Source organism: Rhynchophorus ferrugineus, unplaced genomic scaffold (assembly GCF_030347505.1).
Source record: "Rhynchophorus ferrugineus isolate W39M unplaced genomic scaffold, kcgeb_rfMv2 rfM1, whole genome shotgun sequence".
Taxonomy (NCBI): Eukaryota; Metazoa; Arthropoda; class Insecta; order Coleoptera; family Curculionidae; genus Rhynchophorus; species Rhynchophorus ferrugineus.
Window position 1 is genome coordinate 38,091,201 of NW_027472580.1, and position 19,557 is coordinate 38,110,757.

A 19,557-nucleotide genomic window follows, 5' to 3' on the forward strand; every position below is an offset into this window, starting at 1 on the left:
TAATAAGAGGTTTTTTTGTCAATAATAATACTACTTTATTTAAAAAATACATTGAAAATATTGTTAATCGTTAATCATTACGTTTTTACAATATTTCTATGTTCATCACAAATCTGAAATTCAGGGCAGCTCTTATATTTTAATTATAAACGCTGTGACCTCCTTCCCCTCTACATAGTTTTTTTTCTCCTTTTGGCATAGATAACAACTGCTCAGTATCTAATCAGTCAGCAAGTTTTAAATCAGAATGCCTTTTTAATGTTCATTATTATAATATAACTGCTTAAACTTGTTTAATTAGTCAATAGCAATGTATATTTAAAAGAAAATAATTTAATTAATCAGTTGCAGTGTTTTTCGGATCAATCAAATCAATTAAACAAAAATAGCCACATCATCATATTTAACACATCAGAATTATCTTCAGGTCCACCATTGTACTAATTGTTTATGCGTTATTATCGTATCTGTTGGAAAATTCTAAGATGTAATTCAATGTTTCAATAATAAGGAAAAAGGATAGAAAAATAACGATCATAGACTTTTAACCTCATGATTTTAGTTAACCGAAATATATATAGTTTTGATTAAAAATTAAAATTTCATCACCTTTTCCTTCCATTAAATTCATTGGCCTTCAAAACCTTATTGTTTAAACTTTTTTTCTCCCTCTGGAGTATAAAAATGTATTTACGTTATATACACAATTATATATCCACCCAAAAGCTGGTCAATATTGAACTAAGAGGCTCCAAAATAGAGTCAGAATCGGCGACACCATTATGGTTCCTCCGCTAAGACTAAATTAACTAAGAGCACCTACGTTAGAATAAAATTCTCATACATACATATATTTGATCAAATTTGATAATCGTAAATCTTGCTATATACATAGCCATGTCGTACGTGATCGTCTCCGCTAGAAGTAGATGTTCCAAACAACACACATCTCTTGCAGATATTCCGCCATGTATATTCACTAAATTGTAAACCTTCACAAGCCAAGCAGCAGATGTATCTTGAGCTTTATCGACATTAGCTTTGATCTCCTTTGATTTAGGTTTTTATAAAAAAAACCCTTATATTTAAGTTTTGCACTCAAGATGAACAATTGCTCAAAAGTCACTTTTACTATTTTGTTCCAGAAAAAATATAAAATATGTCATATCAATCAACAATAAATATAATAAACTTATATTGTTGAAATGGCTGATATTTTACTGTTTAATACACACTGCAAAACAAATAATTTTTTAAAAAATATCTAGGTATAGTAAAAGACTGGAACTATAATGAAAACTCCTTAATAACTCATATATTTGCTTAAATTTTGCTACTTTAATTATCTACTAAATTTAATAAAATTAAACAAGATCGTAAACTTTTAATATAAAAAATATAAAATTAATATTAAATTTTATAATTGTAATAATTATAACGAAGAAATTATATAAATTACCTATTAACACCAACATTAACATAGATATTCCACCGAAACAATCGTTTTTTACTACAAAATGCATCGATGTTCTTCATTGATTTTTATTGCTTTATTGAGTATCTATGTTTTCATTGGCTACGTTCGTCAATTCGATACAGTTAGACCTTAACATCCCAGGCAATCGGATCGAGGATCCAATTGAAGACCTCAACACTGTGCTAGTTTCTTTGAGGACTGCTCTGTATTCCAACTGCTGAATAAATGTATCTATTACATACATGTAATAAACTTATTATTTTTCCTGTAATATTTTGGCTTTGTTTCAAATTTCAATATCTATATTCACAGAATAAAATTAATTCAGTCTGTATCATATAACTTAACATTAATCATCAAAAGTATTTCAAAGTTATTTTAAATAAATACGATTTTGAGGCAATGATTACATAAGAAATATAAATAGCAACTAAAAGCTTGTTTAATCCTAGGGTTTGTGCTTATCAACTGTTTTATTCTGTTCCGTCAAATTGTGATACACTGTTTTATTATCGCTTGTAAGAGTTGGAGAATAACCTATACCAAACGGCTGTACATGATAAATTAGATACTCTAATAGATATAAGTTGTATGGGCCCACATAATGAATAGTAATAAGATTATCCGAACAACATTCCAATCCCTGTAAAAGATAATAATTATTATTTATGTAAACCGGAATATAACTTGAAATTACCGCTTCGAATGGATAATATGTATATTGCCAAAACCAATGAGAACTATCCATTGCACCCGGTATAAGTAAGTCAGTTAAAAATAAGGGTAGGAAACGACTTCTGCCCTCAGTATCTCGAGAATCTCCAGCTTTTACACCAACAGCTTCCAGACAGCGACCAATTTCAACATCTTCGGCCCCAGTATTATCTGACTTACATTTTTCGGGATTGGGTATCGCCTCCTTAAATTGAAACAGGGAAAATGTTAGGAATATTGTAATATAAATGATAGACATATATAAACTTGCTACAGGTTATCAATGACATAAGTATAATTTTAGTTTTTCGAGTATGTTCGATATATGTTCTTTGATTAATTAAAACTTAATGTTTATAGATTTTTCGGCAAGTTTATAGTGTTTATTGATATAGCGCGTCATTACTCATGTTACGAAAGAATAGTACTACGAAGTATCGACTTTGTTTCACCACCTTAATGTCGTGAATCAAAAGCTAAAAGGTGATGTGAATCCGATACTCAGTGAGTTAAACTAAATAAAGTTTCATAATCTTCTTTTTTTTGGAATGCAAAACGATTATTTGCGTGGATTTATGTTTACCAAGTGGTAATACAATAAATCTATGATTTATTGTTACAAACTAATATATATGTGAAAATTCACGAAAGTTGTCCAATTTAAAGTATCTTCTCACAAAACCCAAAAACTCCAGCTGGAGTAAGAAGTTTACTTTATTGGGCAGATTTAACTCGCTCCAATTTCTGACAATTTTCCGGCTTATAAGAGATAAACTGTCAAAGTTAAAACGACTTCACGTACACTAAACTTAAATTACAAAGAATAGACAGGTTTAATAGAACGGTTAATGGCGACAATCTTTAATTATGAAGGGGCACAAATGTGCGCTGATCGATGATCTGTTATCTATAATTTTTGAAAGTTCGTAAAGACGTGGCAAAACTCGTGCGTAATTAAACGGATATATGGAATTTTATTCCCCATTCTGGTACATTGTACTGAGAAAATACCGTCTGGCTTAACTCTCCTTCTAACGACCTGATTAGTAATTATTTCTAAGGAGGAAAAAACTTATCCAAAGATGATTTTCTTGTCTCGCTAAAGCTATAAGCCCATAAATTCCCTGATATTCACTTTTCCCACGGATTTCTTAGGTCAATAGGCTTCTAGATACAGATCTGCTTATTTACACCAAAGCAGGTCTTTCAAAGGGTTAAAATCTTAACGTTTTCCTCCTGGCTCTTGCCTCTGCACTTTTCTTGACTCATGTTTCTTCTTCGGTCCCAAATTCGTCTGGTTTTACAACAAAATTTTTACACACCTTTACAGAATCGATATCTTAGAACTTATGTTTTGAAGTAACGCATATCTGTTTCGAGTGTCCTTGTTGTCACAAACAAATCTGACATAAGTAAACATCAAACCCGTATATACATTAGGGACCTAAACTAATTTCTTCTAAACTATTTCTACTAAAAAGTCACTGGGATGAGTATACTTAAGAGTAGAGATTCTATAGTAATGACTATAGTATAGCCTACTAATTAAGTTGGGATTTAAACCACATGCCTTAGCAACCGATTAAACCTGATTAAATTGATGGAGTATCCATCTTTAAAAATTCATCTAGTCTGTCGACTTATCCTTTTAGTTACTGGCATAAGTGATAACGTTATTCTACATTAGGTTTTCGTCATCATCATCATCATTCTCAACCAATATACTCCTGTTGATACCGTAAGACTTCTAATAAGAATATTATACTCTAAATCCCATTACTGTTGGCAATCGGCAGCAAATTTCTTAGCATCGGGCAACCTTAGTCTCTTAGTTTTCATCGTTTTTGATGATGTTGGCTTATGTCCAGTCATATTAGGGGTTTCTCCTCGAAATGGGAGAGAGTAAGTTGTAAGTCCGTATAAATCTTCATATTAACATTCTATAAGTTGCCTCAGAAATATCATAAAAACTCATGTCGCGTCTTAAGACATCAAAAGCCAAAGGTCACAAAAGTTGTTTTTTGCGTTTTTTTCTGAATATTATAGGAAATAAAATTCAACCGTATTTGAAATAGAGGGTGAAGAGCACGCAGCGCTCAGCTATTTACAGCATAATTCAAGATCAACCCTTGGTCCCGACAAATATAAAAAATTACGTCATATGTGCAGTACATATAGTCAATTCAAAAGAGCAGTGACACGAGTGTCAATATATGTCTGTTGTAAATAAGTTGTAAATTCATTTTACAGTCAGACAATATCATCCTTGTCAAAAAAAGAATTTTGAAAATCGGTCCCTAATTGACGGGGAAAACGTCGAACATAAATTAATATATATATATATATATATATATATATATATATATATATATATATATATATATATATATATTCAGCCGAACATAGAACCTCCTCTTTTTTTGAAGTGGGTTAAAAACGACAGAATGTATAAGAATATTTGAAAAAAAATTGTAGAGAATCTTATTTCCTACAATATGCAAATAGCATTAAATTCACAGGCAGCAAGATATTTGCAATAAACCGATTTTGTGATCTTTGACCTTTGATATCTTAAGAGACAGGCACCACATTTTATGATACTTTTAAGACATTTTTTACAATATCAAAATAAAGATTTATGCGGACATACCATTTATTATTTCTCATTACGATGTTCACCTTCTTATTTGGCTTATATGACTAGATTATGTCTTTTTCGGAGTTGTTCGCTGTGTTTTTCGGTTTAAAGGTGGATTTCGCCACAGAAGTCTGTGAGGAATTCGTTCACCTTTCATTCGACAGACCTATCCAAACCATAAGTGATGGCATAGATGAATAAATATATTTTAATAATCTAAGTGAGTCCGCATTAATTTTTTTTCATTACCAGTGGCTGAAGTAAAAATCGGCAGTCGAAGTCGTTCCAATTTCGAAAAAAAGGTCAATTTCGACCGATTCGGCGTAGTCCAGATTACATTTACTGTGTTCTAAATTTAATAACATAGCTGGCGTAGATAAGAAAACTTATCCAGCTTGAAATATAAGAAACAGCTTCCGTCATAACTTCATTTTCACAAGACAAACGCTATCTTGTCTTGCTATGAAAATATGAAATTGGCCAAATATTAACAAGATATTATTATTATATATTGTCATATTTTGTCGCCTCTGTTTTTGATCCATTTTCCATTTTTTTTTTTCAGAACTGTTCGTTGCGTCTTCCACCCAAACTGTATGTAAGTAATATGTTCACCTTTCATTAGACAGACATGCCTATTGTAATACTGTGTTTCTGAATGAGAATGAATTTCTTCCTCAACTCTATACTGATTATCACATCTTCAATGAATTTGCTTTCGCTTTTGAGAAATCTCAAGCTTACAAATGACTATAACAGTGTTCAATTCTCGGAGTCACACATAAGGATTCAAACGAGGCCGTGTTCAGTCTTGATTGTAATATTTCGTCTCCTCCACATGCACCATCTTACTGAAGATTCTGCTTATTATTTCAGCGATAGATACCATTTTGTTCTCTTGCATTACGGATCCTTATTACTTGAACTACTGCACTTACTCTAACTGGGTGCTATTAAGGTTTACAATAGTTGGTGATTCGCCAATTATCAATACCGTGTGATATCGAACCCTGTCAGATGTTTCATGTTAGTAGACAAAATCTAAGAATTTGTCCTACAATTCTGCCCTTAATTAACTCAATTTTGAATGAGGCTTTTCAGTCATTATTTTCTATAATAAACTAAATAACAAATAACGTTTAAATGCGTCAGTGTATCGTATGTGCGTATGTTTTCTTATCGAATCATAAAAAAATCATTATAATCAACTATACATAATTATATATTATACAATAAAATTGTTATAACGATATCAATTAAATAATACTTACAGTAACAAACCGCTTAACACTCTCCTTACTTAACACATAACCTCCACCACCGCTCATATAACCCTGTGACACATATGGCTTCATTCTAAATCCAAAATAAATTGGGTCACTGCTATTGTAATCATTTAACATATATCTCATATTCTCCATTATTGCATATCTGAAAATTAAAATCAATTAAACACAAATAGATTTACAAAATTTGTCATTTCTAAACTACTTTATGTAGTGGATTAAATGTTAGTATTAGCTAACCAAATATATTTAATATCAACAGTTTTAGCCATGTCAATGTATTGTATTCTATAGTTACTGGACCACTGTTTAACGTGGATTTCGAACAGCGGTCCTCGCTTTTAAGCCTACCGACTGGGCAGTGACTAACTTTGAACCTGATTACTGGCATGACTGGGATTGCTTTTCTTTCTTATTTTACACTCTTGCTTATGGACAAGGTACCAAGCGGGCTAATGATAACAAATTTACAGATATTGTTAACTTATGCTATGTTGCATCAAATACATCTGTTGCTATGTTAGTATTAAAGCTTTGTTATTAGATTTTACTTTTTATTATATAGTCATTTGCTAAGAATACAAGCCAATAAATTAATAATACATAATATTTTTCTTACTTCTGAAGAAGTCATGTCAACGCACAAGCCAACAAAACGTACTTTCGGAAGTTTCCTTTTTCCCGTATAATTAAAAGAACTCTGATAAATTTCGACGATTGAAAACTTCGATATGCTCTTTTGAATGTTGGTTATGACACATAAAAGATGATCATTGAAATTTGAAACTGAAATAAACCATGATAAATTATTATTAGTTGCAATTGAAGAAACATTTGAACCAAACATTTGAACATTCAAAAAATATTTGAAGGAAAAACTATATAAACACAAACGTAAACAAAGTGATTTAAAACACGAAAACGATTAGTTACATCTTTAAAGCAGATTTTTGCAATATGAAATTAAAAATGCTAACATAAAGAAAATGTAGCAATAAAACATTGAATTTACAGAAAATAATTACAAAGATTTAATCCCACCATCTTCAAACATAATGCAGATAAATTTAACTTACGTATCATCATCACCCTTAAAAAACCAATCTGCCTTTTCATAATAATTCTCATAAACATATTTGAACGCTTCTTTTGTTTTACCCCATAAATTATCTCGATTCTCAATAACAGGCAGGGCAACAGCTGGTAAACTGTGGTCTGAAATTTACAAGAACAATATTATAATAAATATTTAAAAAATAAAATAAATAAAAAATTATCCGAAGCGCTATAATTCTTAAAAAGCAGGGCAGGGCTATTCAATATATATTCTATTGTTTTCATCAATACGTCATAGAATCGTTAAATAACCGTCTTTTGGTGCATGTATTTTAACCATGTTTTCACTCCAAATTGCCATTTATTGAAAAAACTAGTATAGAATAATAATCAAAATATTTTCCATCATTTTCTAAAAATGTTCTTCATCTTTCTGGCAACATGGAACGATTTGGTTTGACAGTGATCCAATAATTTATATATTTTACTCTTCTATAGAATTTAGAAACCTTGTGATAACCAAGCCATGCTGTCTCAATCTGAACAATTGGTAATCGAAAGACTCTATGTCTGGTAAGTAGGCTGCATGTAGCACAACTTTCCATTCGAGAAGCAACAGTGTATTCTTCAGAATTTTTGCTACATCTGCCTGAACGTTGTCAAGAACATGATTTGGTCTTGTTAACTGCCATTTCTGGTCTTTGCAACATTACACAATTTAATTTATCCAATTGACGTCGACAGACCATATAAACAGCAACATTTTATGACCTGACTTGCAAAGGTTCTTGAGATTGTTGTACCAGGGTCACTTTTCATCATCAGCCACAATAAACAATATAAAACTCTTTTTTTTTAATGGTTCGAAATATAATTTTCAGCCTGTTTGTATGGCCATTTTATTATCCTTTAAACCTTTCCAATGGCATTTTAAACTCTGAAAACAGTTGATTCATAAACTGTCAAGCTATCTGAAAGTTGTTTCATAATTTTCGTCCTATAAGTCTTGGAATTCATTGCATTCGAACTTTTTATCCCTCTAAGCCACTTTTTTTCGTTGGCATCAAGATGACCATTTTTAAATTATTAAAACCATAAACAATTGAAATATAATGAAGCAGCATCACAACATTCATCATTTCAACAGCAGATTTCAAAAACCTGAATGACAGTCGAAATATCGAACGTTAAATAACTAACCGAACAATAATATTAAATGAAATACTGTTATATTATGTTGGAAAATGTTGAAGTCATCCAATTTAACAGCTAGGTTAAGTTGATTAACAGTTATTTCCAATGATTTCGCAATTTCACCTATAGAAATCGCTGATCAAAATACATGCAAACACTTAACCGTTAGCACTAGGTATCGGTCCGAATAATGTGAGTGGGTGAAGTTTTTATTCATTTATTTATTGATTTGGTCAAACCTGTCAGAAATCATTAGCGCTTTAATTTTTTGTGAAGAAACTGGAATTTGGTCGCGTTTTAATCAATACAGTACCCTGACACATGACTTAAAAAGTCCAAAAATTATAACTTAAAATAATATGACTTGTGAAAACATTTACTCTATTGTTCAAGTTTAGTTTTCTGTGTATTTAATTATTAGCAACCACACAAAAATAACTCTGGTTGTTGATGCTTTCTCCTCACTATTATAAATATCTTCGTATCAGATTAGAAAAGAACTTAATCATAAAATAGTTTCCTATTATGATGTATGATATATTGCTGTCTAGGAATCACTTTTGTAATTTTTGTATTTTCAAAAATCTATAAGCTAACGTTCTTCGGCACTTAGGGAAATATATTACAGGATAAACAAAATATTGGATACATAGAATAATCAAACTGATTTATTTAGATTGCTTCGTTGTATTTATTAGTGTATGTTATTAGTGTTAGTGTAATGAACAGTGTTTGAAATGAAAAGCGCAAAACGCAAAAGTGCAAAACTAGACCGTCAAAGCGATATTACGAATGAAAAGTTACACAAGAATATATTTTTATTTATAATTAAGACAAATGGTTCGATTATAAAGATACGTACCTGTTTCTGTACTCATAAAAATAAGAATATTACATCTTCTTCCCCATGTCGCTTTTACATGTTGAGCTTTTGATTTATGATTTTTCGGGCCTGTCATTATCCAACATAGCACTCTCACTTTTTCATAGAGAGTTTCAGAGAGAGAAGTATTTAACATTTTATGATGATGGTCATGATGTGAATGATCACCAATTGTCCTTAGAATTGTTTCCCTTTTGGAGCTAATAATATATAATTATGTTATAATATTTGTTGGCAAAATCAATAAAGGAAATATTCTTAATTTAGATGTCAGATTACTCTTTTATACTTTAACAGGCTGATTTATATGATATGGTGTACATAAAGAAGGCAAACATTACAATGAAGACTATAATTAATTAGACTTTGCCGATAATTTATTTAACCAACTCTTCAATTCGTTTACTCTATTAATAGCATCTCCATCAGAAGTGTCAAGATTAGGTAAAGGACAATAAATGTCTTACAGTACCATCAGCAGCATATTGGTTGAGAATTAAAAACTCTTTCTGATGTATAAAAGGACTAGCCGGTAGTGGATTGGTAATGATGATAAAGCTCATCAAAACATCATTTTTGAATGGAGGTAATTATTATTAGATATTGTTAAATCAGTTAAAAAATACACGATATGAGTAATGTGAGTTCATATTCAAATGCCATTTTAAGAATGATTTGAAAGGGATACATAAATTAGGAATTTGTTGGAATAATTAGTATAAAGAACTATACTAATTACTCGGTAAAATACTTCCAACTTAACTTATGATCAAAGATACTTATCAGTAAATTATAGTCTATTTGAAAGTTTGAGGTATAAATATGGGGTTACACTATAATCTACTAGACACTAAACTAGACTAGTAGTCATACGCTGACAAAACAAAGTTATTTTAATAACTACCAATACTTGTTATTACATAAGCATCGAAGAACGAGAAATGTATTTGTGAAACTATACAAGATTTCTTAAAATATGAAATAGGGTTACTGGAGATTATGTGGGGATAACACTGGACAACACACATGAAATTAGACGACTGCAGCAACCCAAATCACACCAAATATTGTGAGTAAGGGTAACTCTTAAGTAGTCTAATTTAAGTTCAATATGCGAAATATATATTAATGTATTTATCCCGCACTCGTCTTGCCTGTATGTTTTGTATTAATTAAAATTGAAATTTTGTTGTTTCGTTTTTGGTGTATATCATATCTAATTTATTTAAATACTCGAGACACTACTTATTAACGAAAATCTTATAATACGGTAAACGTCAAACATCAATCATTATTGATCTTTATAAATTTTAACATTACAATTGTTATTAAAAAAATTCTAAATATACAGAAGTTTAAGAACCAATTTTATCGTAAATAATAAATAGCCAAATGTTTAAAAAAATTAATAGTGGCGTTGGGAACTATCGACTAAAAACGACTATAGATTATTTAGTAATATACTACTTTTTACTACCGACTGTTTCAGTCGCTATTTTCGGTTCTAATGATTTTATTACTTTTAACTATCGACTGTTTGAGTTGTGTACTTTTAGTTAATATTTTCGAACCTACTAGTTTCAGTTATTTGTTCAAGCCTTTTAAATGTTAATATTTCTTAAATTAACTTCTTCAAGTTTTACCGAATAATGATATTCCTAATAATAAAATATTCCTTATTAACGATAAGTAAAATTATAATTATTTTTAAAAAGGGTGCGATGGATAAATAACTGATAAGGATTGATTGAGAAAATAAGATATAAATATTTAGTGGTCAAAACACTCCATTTCTCTTTACAATGAAGTCAAATATATAAAATATAAAAATAATTTCACATCATTCAAAATTAAACTGTTGAATAAAAATGAAAAATGAAAGTATTGAAGCTAATAATTTACAGCAATTATCTCTTTTCTTTCCAAAAGAAAGTTCAAAAACAAATATGGACATCTCCGTTTTACTTATGGAACGGTTGAAAAAAAAACAGTAACCACGTCTTCAAATGAAATAGAAATAAACCAATTATCTCCGTCCTGTCTTCCCTCAAAATTAGTGCTGGAAGGAATTCGTACATCTCCTTCTGTTATCGCCGAACAGAAGATAGTGGAAGTGTGGATTTGACTAAAATAGTAATTACTATTTTCAGTCGCTAGTTTTTTTTTTACTGTTGGCTAGTTCCTTCGACTGTTTTGCGACTGTCAACTGTTTCTATTATTTTCAGTCGATAGTTCCCAACGCTAATATATAGCATACTCTTAATAACTCTAAAACCCCAAATTAACGTAATAATAATTAAAAGAGAGCAAAATTGGCCATAAACTATAAATTCTCTAATATAAAATATCTAAGAAGATAATATATAAAATGGAATTAAAAATACCTGAATATTGAAAAGTTTATTGATGCTGGATCTAAAGAGGTTGCAGTGAATAGCATTACGGTTATTAATACTCCTACGACGGCACCAGTCAGAAATGGCTGAATTGATGGTCGATGGACTCTTCGCAACTAAAATTCAATAAAGATAATTGTATATGAGGACATTAAGTATGTGTCTGTATGTGAATTTTAGTCACATGGGGATTTTTAGTGACTGGTGATTATACTCGTAAAGGATATTAATCTATGATAATGTATTAAGTCGTGTAATTGTCGAATCATCATCTCAGAAGACGCTTAAGCGCTATTTATTCCATTTTATTAGGTGCTTACACGTATTTCAATCAGCGATATCTATTGGTTAACATTCGAAGTATTAATGCAGACAGCTTTTAAACAAACTAACTTAACTATTAAATTTGATGATTCTGACATGTTGCTACATAAAATATAAATTTTTATATTATTAAATTATGCGTACATAGACATTAATTGCATTTTCGACATTCATTACTTTTCTTATTGATTCGAAGAAATCTGCTACTGAAATGCCTAGAAATCTATGGTGATACTGTCCCGTCATATCCTAAATATGGGGACTAATTTGAATGATTTAAAAGTGGTGTTTTGGAATTTCACGAAAAGGATATTGAACGAAAATTCAAATTCTTAAAGTACTTTCAGGCAACTTATCAGCTGATAAATCAACGGTTTCTTGTCGTTTACAAGCAATGCGAAAGATCCTAAAGAAGGGCCACCCGGCATTGACTAATAGTGCTATTTCGAACTATTTCACTATAGTGGATTCATTATTTGCCACGCAAAAAAAAATGGGTTTCCCTACCGTATTGTGACTGACGATGAAATTTGGACATACTATTACAATCGCAAAGAGAAAAAGTCCTATAAATTAGTCCATGAAAGTCATTTGCATGAACACCGAAGCAGAATATGCATGGTAGTAAAGTTTTAGCGTGCATACGTTGGAATCAGAAAGGTTTAGTGCATTACAAGCTACTAAAACTGAGGAAAGCTATTATTTCAGATATATATCGAGGGTATTGGAATAGACTAAATGACGCAAATAGCATCACTAATTATGACACACGGTCTCGAAATTCTGAAGTGGAAAAATGAATTGTTGATTAGATCTCTTCCGCATCTACATCATTCTTTGGACTCAATTTCACCATGTTGCCAGAAAAATGTGCAAAAATTATAGAAATATATCGATCTATATATATTGTAACGAAATTAAAAAAAAATTAAATTAAAAAATGGTTAGCAAAACCTGCAGAACCTAATATATAACAGTTACAAATGCCCATGGGAACAGTAGGATTTGACGTTCTTGGTATTGAGACCATTAGTCTAAGCTCATAATCCACTATTAAAGAAGACGCAAGTTTTATCCCACAGGCTGCATTAATGAATTGTCTCTGTATTAGTCTCTGTCAATCAATAAATTTAACATCGCTATTAATCATCAATTTGTAGATCTACATATTCTTCTTGCGTTGTCTTTAATCAGTCAGCATTCGTAAGAGGGATAAAATGAATTCATTTTTTTTGTATAAAAATGCTTGAACCAATATATTAACTCATAACTCTTTTTTTTCCTTTTAAACTAAACAAACATGCATTTTTCATTCTGTAATGTTTTAACCGAGATGCATCCTAACTTAAAGTTATAAACAGTCGTGGGAGCTTTTGGTAGATCTATTTTGGTTCTACTACTACATGGTAAAAACTAACCTGTCTATCCTTATTGATTTTATTGAAGACATTCAAGTTTTTACCAATCCGGCGAGTAGAGCGAAGTTCACCTTTCGTATTAAGATCTCCGGATCGATATCGTATTATTTTTTCAGCCATATTTTCGTTGATTGGTTTCAAACATCTGCGTAAATTATCCACTAATTTAATATATTTTTCTTATCATATTCTAAATTGAACAACTAACGTGACGTTTAACATAACCTGATATGACTGCCGATGTCAAAATATGTCGCACTTGATGTTCCGGTACTATTGGTAAACAGAACAATATATTCCAGTAATGATACAATTTCTATACAGGCATATTTTATTTAAGATGAAATAATCAAAGAATAACCTATGACTGCCTCGTATGTCAAATTTGACAAGCAAAATGTTAAGTTTAAAATTATAAAGGCATTTTATTGGATATATAATCCTTCGTGACGAAACTATAACACATTGTAGTTTTTTCATTTCAACTTTTAATAAAATTAAATTATGTTTTAGATTCTGCGATTCATGTAAATATTATAAAGAATCTTATTTACTTATATGTTCTCTACTAGGAAGTCATAGACAGTTGAGCGGAGGGAGTGTGATGTGTTGTTTCTTCGTTTATATTAAATAAGTTATTTATTAAGTTATATTAAATTGTTCGAAGAAGCCAAACACGAAATAGAAAATGCCGAACAGAATTATATTCTTAGCAAGATAATGCCGCTGTTCATAATACGAAACTTGTTAAAGACTATTTTTCAGCAAACAATAATAAAATTGCCGGCGCTCTCCGGGTAAAATTGCACTCAAATGGTAAACGATTGAACAACGCTGAACAACAAAAAATGTTATCTAAGATGAATTGATATATTTACTTCAAGATTATGTTAAAAACCTATATGAAAGGCTGCCGATTGTTATGAAAAACGGACGAAGAATATACCAATTTCTAGAATAAAAATTTTGATCAGTTTTAGTGTTTTAATTTGTATCTAACTGTGTTATAGTTTTGTCACGTTATTTGAGTATTAAATCGATCTTTGTAAAGAACCTATAAGAAGAGACAACAGTAAAAGAGACAATAGCGTGCATGCACATTGGCTAGAACTGCTCATGTGCATTTATTCTTAACATAACATAACATTTATTTATTCTTAGCTTGACAGATTTCGCAGCTACGAGACAATTAGCGGCAGACAGTATGAAAATAAGTATATAAGTTATAAGTAAATTTTTATGTTTTAGTTAATTGTAGCAGTTTTATTTAATTGTACAAGGGCTCTTAAGTTCATGGTATTCATGGTATTCTTGATTAAATCAAAAACCTGGAACTAAAAGCATATATGAAAAAGAATAAGAAAGAGAAAAATTATTAATGAATCAGACGAAATCAAATTTATGCAGTTGGTGGATTTATATAATACCAAATTGCTTGCAAGTACTATTGTATGAACAATTATGTTATGGTTAGATTATTTTGCAGATATTACTTAAAAGATGACGACAGAATAAAAATATAGGCTCATTGATTCCAAAAAAAAAACGCTGGAATCTATACAAATGTGGCAATAGTCCTTGGGCCTTGGGCAATTTCCTAAAAATAAATTCAGAGGAATGCCAGTGTAATAGTTAGATTATAAACTATTAGATTCATTAGATAATGTGCTAATAAGTATCAAGATAGAATAAATGTCAGAGCCCATAAGAAAGCCGAACTCACAAAATATAAGTACATAATCCATACACTTTTAAAACATTCAAAGAAATTTGATCACAAATTAGTATAGAGCGTTAGAGTATACAATATTCAAATAAATTATGTTTTTTCTAGTTTTTGGTTTTAATATTTTATTTATATTGATGGGTGTATATCTTACTTAGATTTCTTTTTCTCTTTTATTTCATTTTTTGCAACAAAATTTATTATACTATATATTATTTAAATTTTTCTACACTATATATCTGTACCGAAGATTTATATAATCCGAAAGAAATAATACATCACAATGCTTAAAATCTCTCGCTGATTAGATTCCCTTTGATCTTAATGTTATAACACTTAACTATAGTTTATAATGCTAAATTTTTATATAAAACTAAGAGTTTTTCTGCATGTGTCATTATTATAACAATATTTTATTGTTTATTTGTATGCTCTAAAAGTTGAACGTTAAAATCTATACAAAAGTTTCGATATTTATTCATTATTTGTTTTAAAGAAATCTACTATCTAGGTTTGTTAAACATTTATGGACACTTATGATGACTGCTCAATCATATACTAACTGGTCTATTTGGTTTAAACTGTTTATATTCGGCAACTTCGATGCCAACAATAATCGTAAAAAATATTAAGTACTCGAAAAACCTAGATTTAATCTAAAATGTAAGTGCTACTTTTATATTTATTCAAAATATATGCCTATTTACATGAAAAAATTACAACAATAAACTGGTAGCTCTAATAACAGAAATTTAATATTATAAATCTATTATAGAAATATACTATTTTAAAGATTATTCTAATTATTATCTAAATTAATCGTAAAAGACTTACGGAAACGTATGACATTTTATTCAGTAATTGCTTTTGGTTATAACTATGACACACTAGTGAATTTTTTCAAATGTTTAATTGATTGAAATCCGTGATAACGTCTGAGATAAGGCTTATCTATGATAAGCAGTTTCTTATCACCCTAATTATATATTGTTTCCCAAACTATGTTAATTCAGTTCGTTAAAAAAATCAAAATCATTATTTTGTTAATGACCCAATTTTGATATGTCGTTCGGAATCGATGCAAATGGAGTAACGTACATACATAAAACTTAATCGCGTAACAGCTTTATTTACAAAAAAATTTTCAAATATGTATCAGTGAGGTTCTTATCAAAAATGCTATATATGACAAGACCTTGGTAAAGTATAACACACCTTGAAATACGATAACTTTGCACTGATATAAATACTGTAAAAATTGGTCATATGTCAATAAAATACTTAAAATAAAAGACTGTTGTAGACGTAATAATTTTGCTCTTATGAGAGTCAAGCCACAATTAGTATCAATGAAAAGTTTGGTCGGTTTTCTTGTTGTTTAGTATATTCAAAGTTATTATTGTCCTTGCAATAATTTTCCTCCTAAATTTAAAAGCATTCAGCGTTCATCAAATTAAGAAACACGCCTGTTGAGTCGTTGGAGAGAAAACAATGTGTAAATTAAATACAATTTATTTTCTCTCTTCTTTGCTTAAATTAATATGCAAAGATTTACTGTTGTTTATTTATATTAATAATATAAAAAATATATACATTTAAAGATTCCAAATCGGTACGTTATGGTGAAAAAAATTATGAATTAGATGGAACTGACTTACTAGATCGTATGACTCGTTTTGGATAATACTGAATCATCGGACCCAACTATTATAAACACGATTCGAATTCTATTGTTCTTGCTTCATTCGGATTGTGATAATAGTTTAGTCTCTTGGCATTTTACTGCTTTTGGTCTTGGTTCAATTCTCGTCAATTCTTCTGCCACATCTTTCTTGTCAACGCTTTCTTGTATTCTTACATTTTCTTGCAAATTCTCTTATCAATTCTGATTCTCATTGTCAATGCATCGTGTTTTATCGTCTACTCCTCCCACGGGTTCTTGGCGGTGATGAACAAGGCTGGTCCAACAAAACCTCTTCTGTACCACGATTCGTTCAGAATAACGGGATGGGAAAGATTCCTCCAGCTAGGAACATCTCACGCCGATGGAACACGTGCGTTTTGGACTCTTAAGGAATCTTCTTGATGTTTATGGTTATAGGCGCCATAAGGTATAACTTCTGACACGCTTCGTCTAGTCTCGGTACTTGAAACCCCATTATCCGAAACACTCGACATCGAGCCGATGGGATAACCCATTTGCTGGGCCTACCTTGGTCGGCATGGTATCACCAGACATTCGATACCATGCGATATTTTGTTTGGTCTCAAGTCATAATTATTTTCCCATGTCACAAATATTACGAAAAAGAATTAAATGGTCTAATAAATTAAACCCCTAGACTATACAAAAAGAAAAAATATCACAATTTTTGCAAACTCAAATATAAACGACTTTTTTTTAACAATAAATAACTAAAATTGTGTCGCAACCACGTCAATCATTTCTGTGTATGATTTTCAAGTTAATGTTTATTTGATCTGTTTAAAAGATAATTAGAATTTATACATTATCAAACATATATCTGCAATTCTTAATTGCATATACCTACCAAACCCCTACTTCAAAAGATTACTGGAGCTATCTTGGAGAATGGTAACATTAGAAAATAACATATAATTCTCATCGTCAGTAATAATTTTGACTATTTTCTTTTACCAAGTGCAGCAATATTTTAGAGATTAACAATAATCACGGGAAAGCCAGCATCTTTTCTGGGTACAACTAAGTTGCAAATTCAGTCAAATACTTTATACTACCTACAAATCATAGATAATAATATCTGAAATTACTAAACGTAGATTTAAGAGGCTCAAGAATTTCTAGAAATCATAATAAATCATTACCCGACAATAATTCCGTGAATATATTTTATCGATATCAGGCGTTTATATAGTAGATTGTTTTTCAAACACTATTCACCTAAATCTTAGAAAATGATATAGACAAATAAAATACTATATTGTAATATAAAACATAATAAAAAAATTAATTTTAAAAAATATTCAAACTTAGATTCTTAACACAAAAAAAAACGTTATAAAATAAAATATGCACATAATAATCCTTGTAATAACTTAATAAAAATAATCAAAAAACTTATTTAACATATCTACTACACGTATTTTATACTCTACTATATAATAGGTCAATTGAAAAGTCTCCGATCTACCATAGTAAAACACATTTTTTTGGCAAAATTAGTTTTTTTTATTCAACATAATTCCCAAGGTGATACACTGATTATAGCGACCCTCCAACTTTTCGATAACATTTTTGTAGTACGATTTATCCTTTGCTTCAAAATAGGCCTCAGTTTCGCCGATCACCTCTTCATTCGACGAAAATTTCTTCCCAGCGAGCATTGTTTTGAAATCTGAGAACAGGAAATAGTCGCTATGGGTCAAATCTAGAGAATACGATGGATGAGGAAGCAATTCGAGCCCAATTCATGGATTTTTGCCATCGTTTTCACTGACTTGTGACACGGTGCATTGTCTTGGTAAAGCACCACTTTCTTTTTCTTCAAATGCGGCTATTTTTCCAAATACAGGCGCTATAAACTTGCCAACCGACTGTTGCGTTTCACACTTTGGAGCGGATTCATCGTGTGTAGTCCACTCGGATGACTATCGATTGGACTTCGGAGTGAAATAGTGGAGCCATCTTTTATCTTTTATCACATATCGACATAAAAACTCGGGCTTATTACGCTTGATCATCTTCGAACACTGCTCCGAATCGTCGTTGTTTTTGGTCAAAAGTGAGCCCGAGCGGAACCCACTTTACTCGTAGCTTTCTCATACCCAAATATTCGTGAATCATATGATGTACATATTCAGTTGATATCTTTAGAGTATTTACTATTTCATTCAATTTTAATTTACGGTCTTTAAAATTAATTTTGTTAATTTTTTTTAATGTTTTCGTTGGTAACAACCCCTTTTGGGCCCCCACTGCGTTCACCACCCTCGGTGCTCATTTCACCGCATCTAAACTTAGCATACCAATCCTTGATGGTTAATTTTCCTGGGGCAGTGTACGGAAACTCGGCATCAAGCCAAGTTTTTGCTTCAACTGTATTTTTTCCTCCAAAAAGCTAAATTCCTTCTTATCCATTTTTTCCATCTCACAATAACAAAATTTGCTTCATTCAAAACGCTATAATTCACAAACTAATGATCCGACAGCTGTCAAATTTATAGACGAATTGAGTGTTAGGGCTAATACCTACCAAATCCAACACGTTATTTACGAAGGCGATGGCGTATACAGCCTACTATTTCCACTCATTTGCAGAAAAAGCAAACTCCCAATCACCAGAAAGCGCCTCTATATAAGATGCTATTCTGTCCAGTCTGCCTCTACGGAGCACTTGTGTGATACAGGTACGTCTCTAAGAGACAACTTGCACTACTCCAAGTGTTTATTTCAGTCCAAAAAA

At 30.7% G+C, this 19,557-nt stretch overlaps 1 protein-coding gene across 1 annotated transcript; it reads right to left on the minus strand.

Annotated features, from left to right (window-relative positions):
* Positions 1 to 10: 10 nt before the first annotated feature.
* On the minus strand, positions 11 to 16,056 carry LOC143197017 (glycoprotein-N-acetylgalactosamine 3-beta-galactosyltransferase 1). The gene is made up of 7 exons (XM_076405046.1): positions 15,947 to 16,056; positions 11,633 to 11,760; positions 9,228 to 9,448; positions 7,192 to 7,330; positions 6,101 to 6,260; positions 2,175 to 2,396; positions 11 to 2,120 (listed from the first exon to the last, which is right to left on the minus strand). The coding sequence occupies exons 1-7, from the start codon at positions 15,959 to 15,961 to the stop codon at positions 1,926 to 1,928; spliced, it is 1,080 nt and encodes a 359-aa protein (XP_076261161.1). The 5' UTR covers positions 15,962 to 16,056; the 3' UTR covers positions 11 to 1,925.
* Positions 16,057 to 19,557: the final 3,501 nt, after the last annotated feature.

Excerpts from the sequence above, each read along its gene's own strand:
- LOC143197017 (XM_076405046.1), bottom strand. Across the intron at positions 6,261-7,191 it reads TTTAAGGGTGATGATGATAC|ATATGCAATAATGGAGAATA; the intron begins GTAAGTTAAATT and ends TTTAATTTTCAG. Across the intron at positions 2,121-2,174 it reads CATATTATCCATTCGAAGCG|GGATTGGAATGTTGTTCGGA; the intron begins GTAATTTCAAGT and ends TATCTTTTACAG.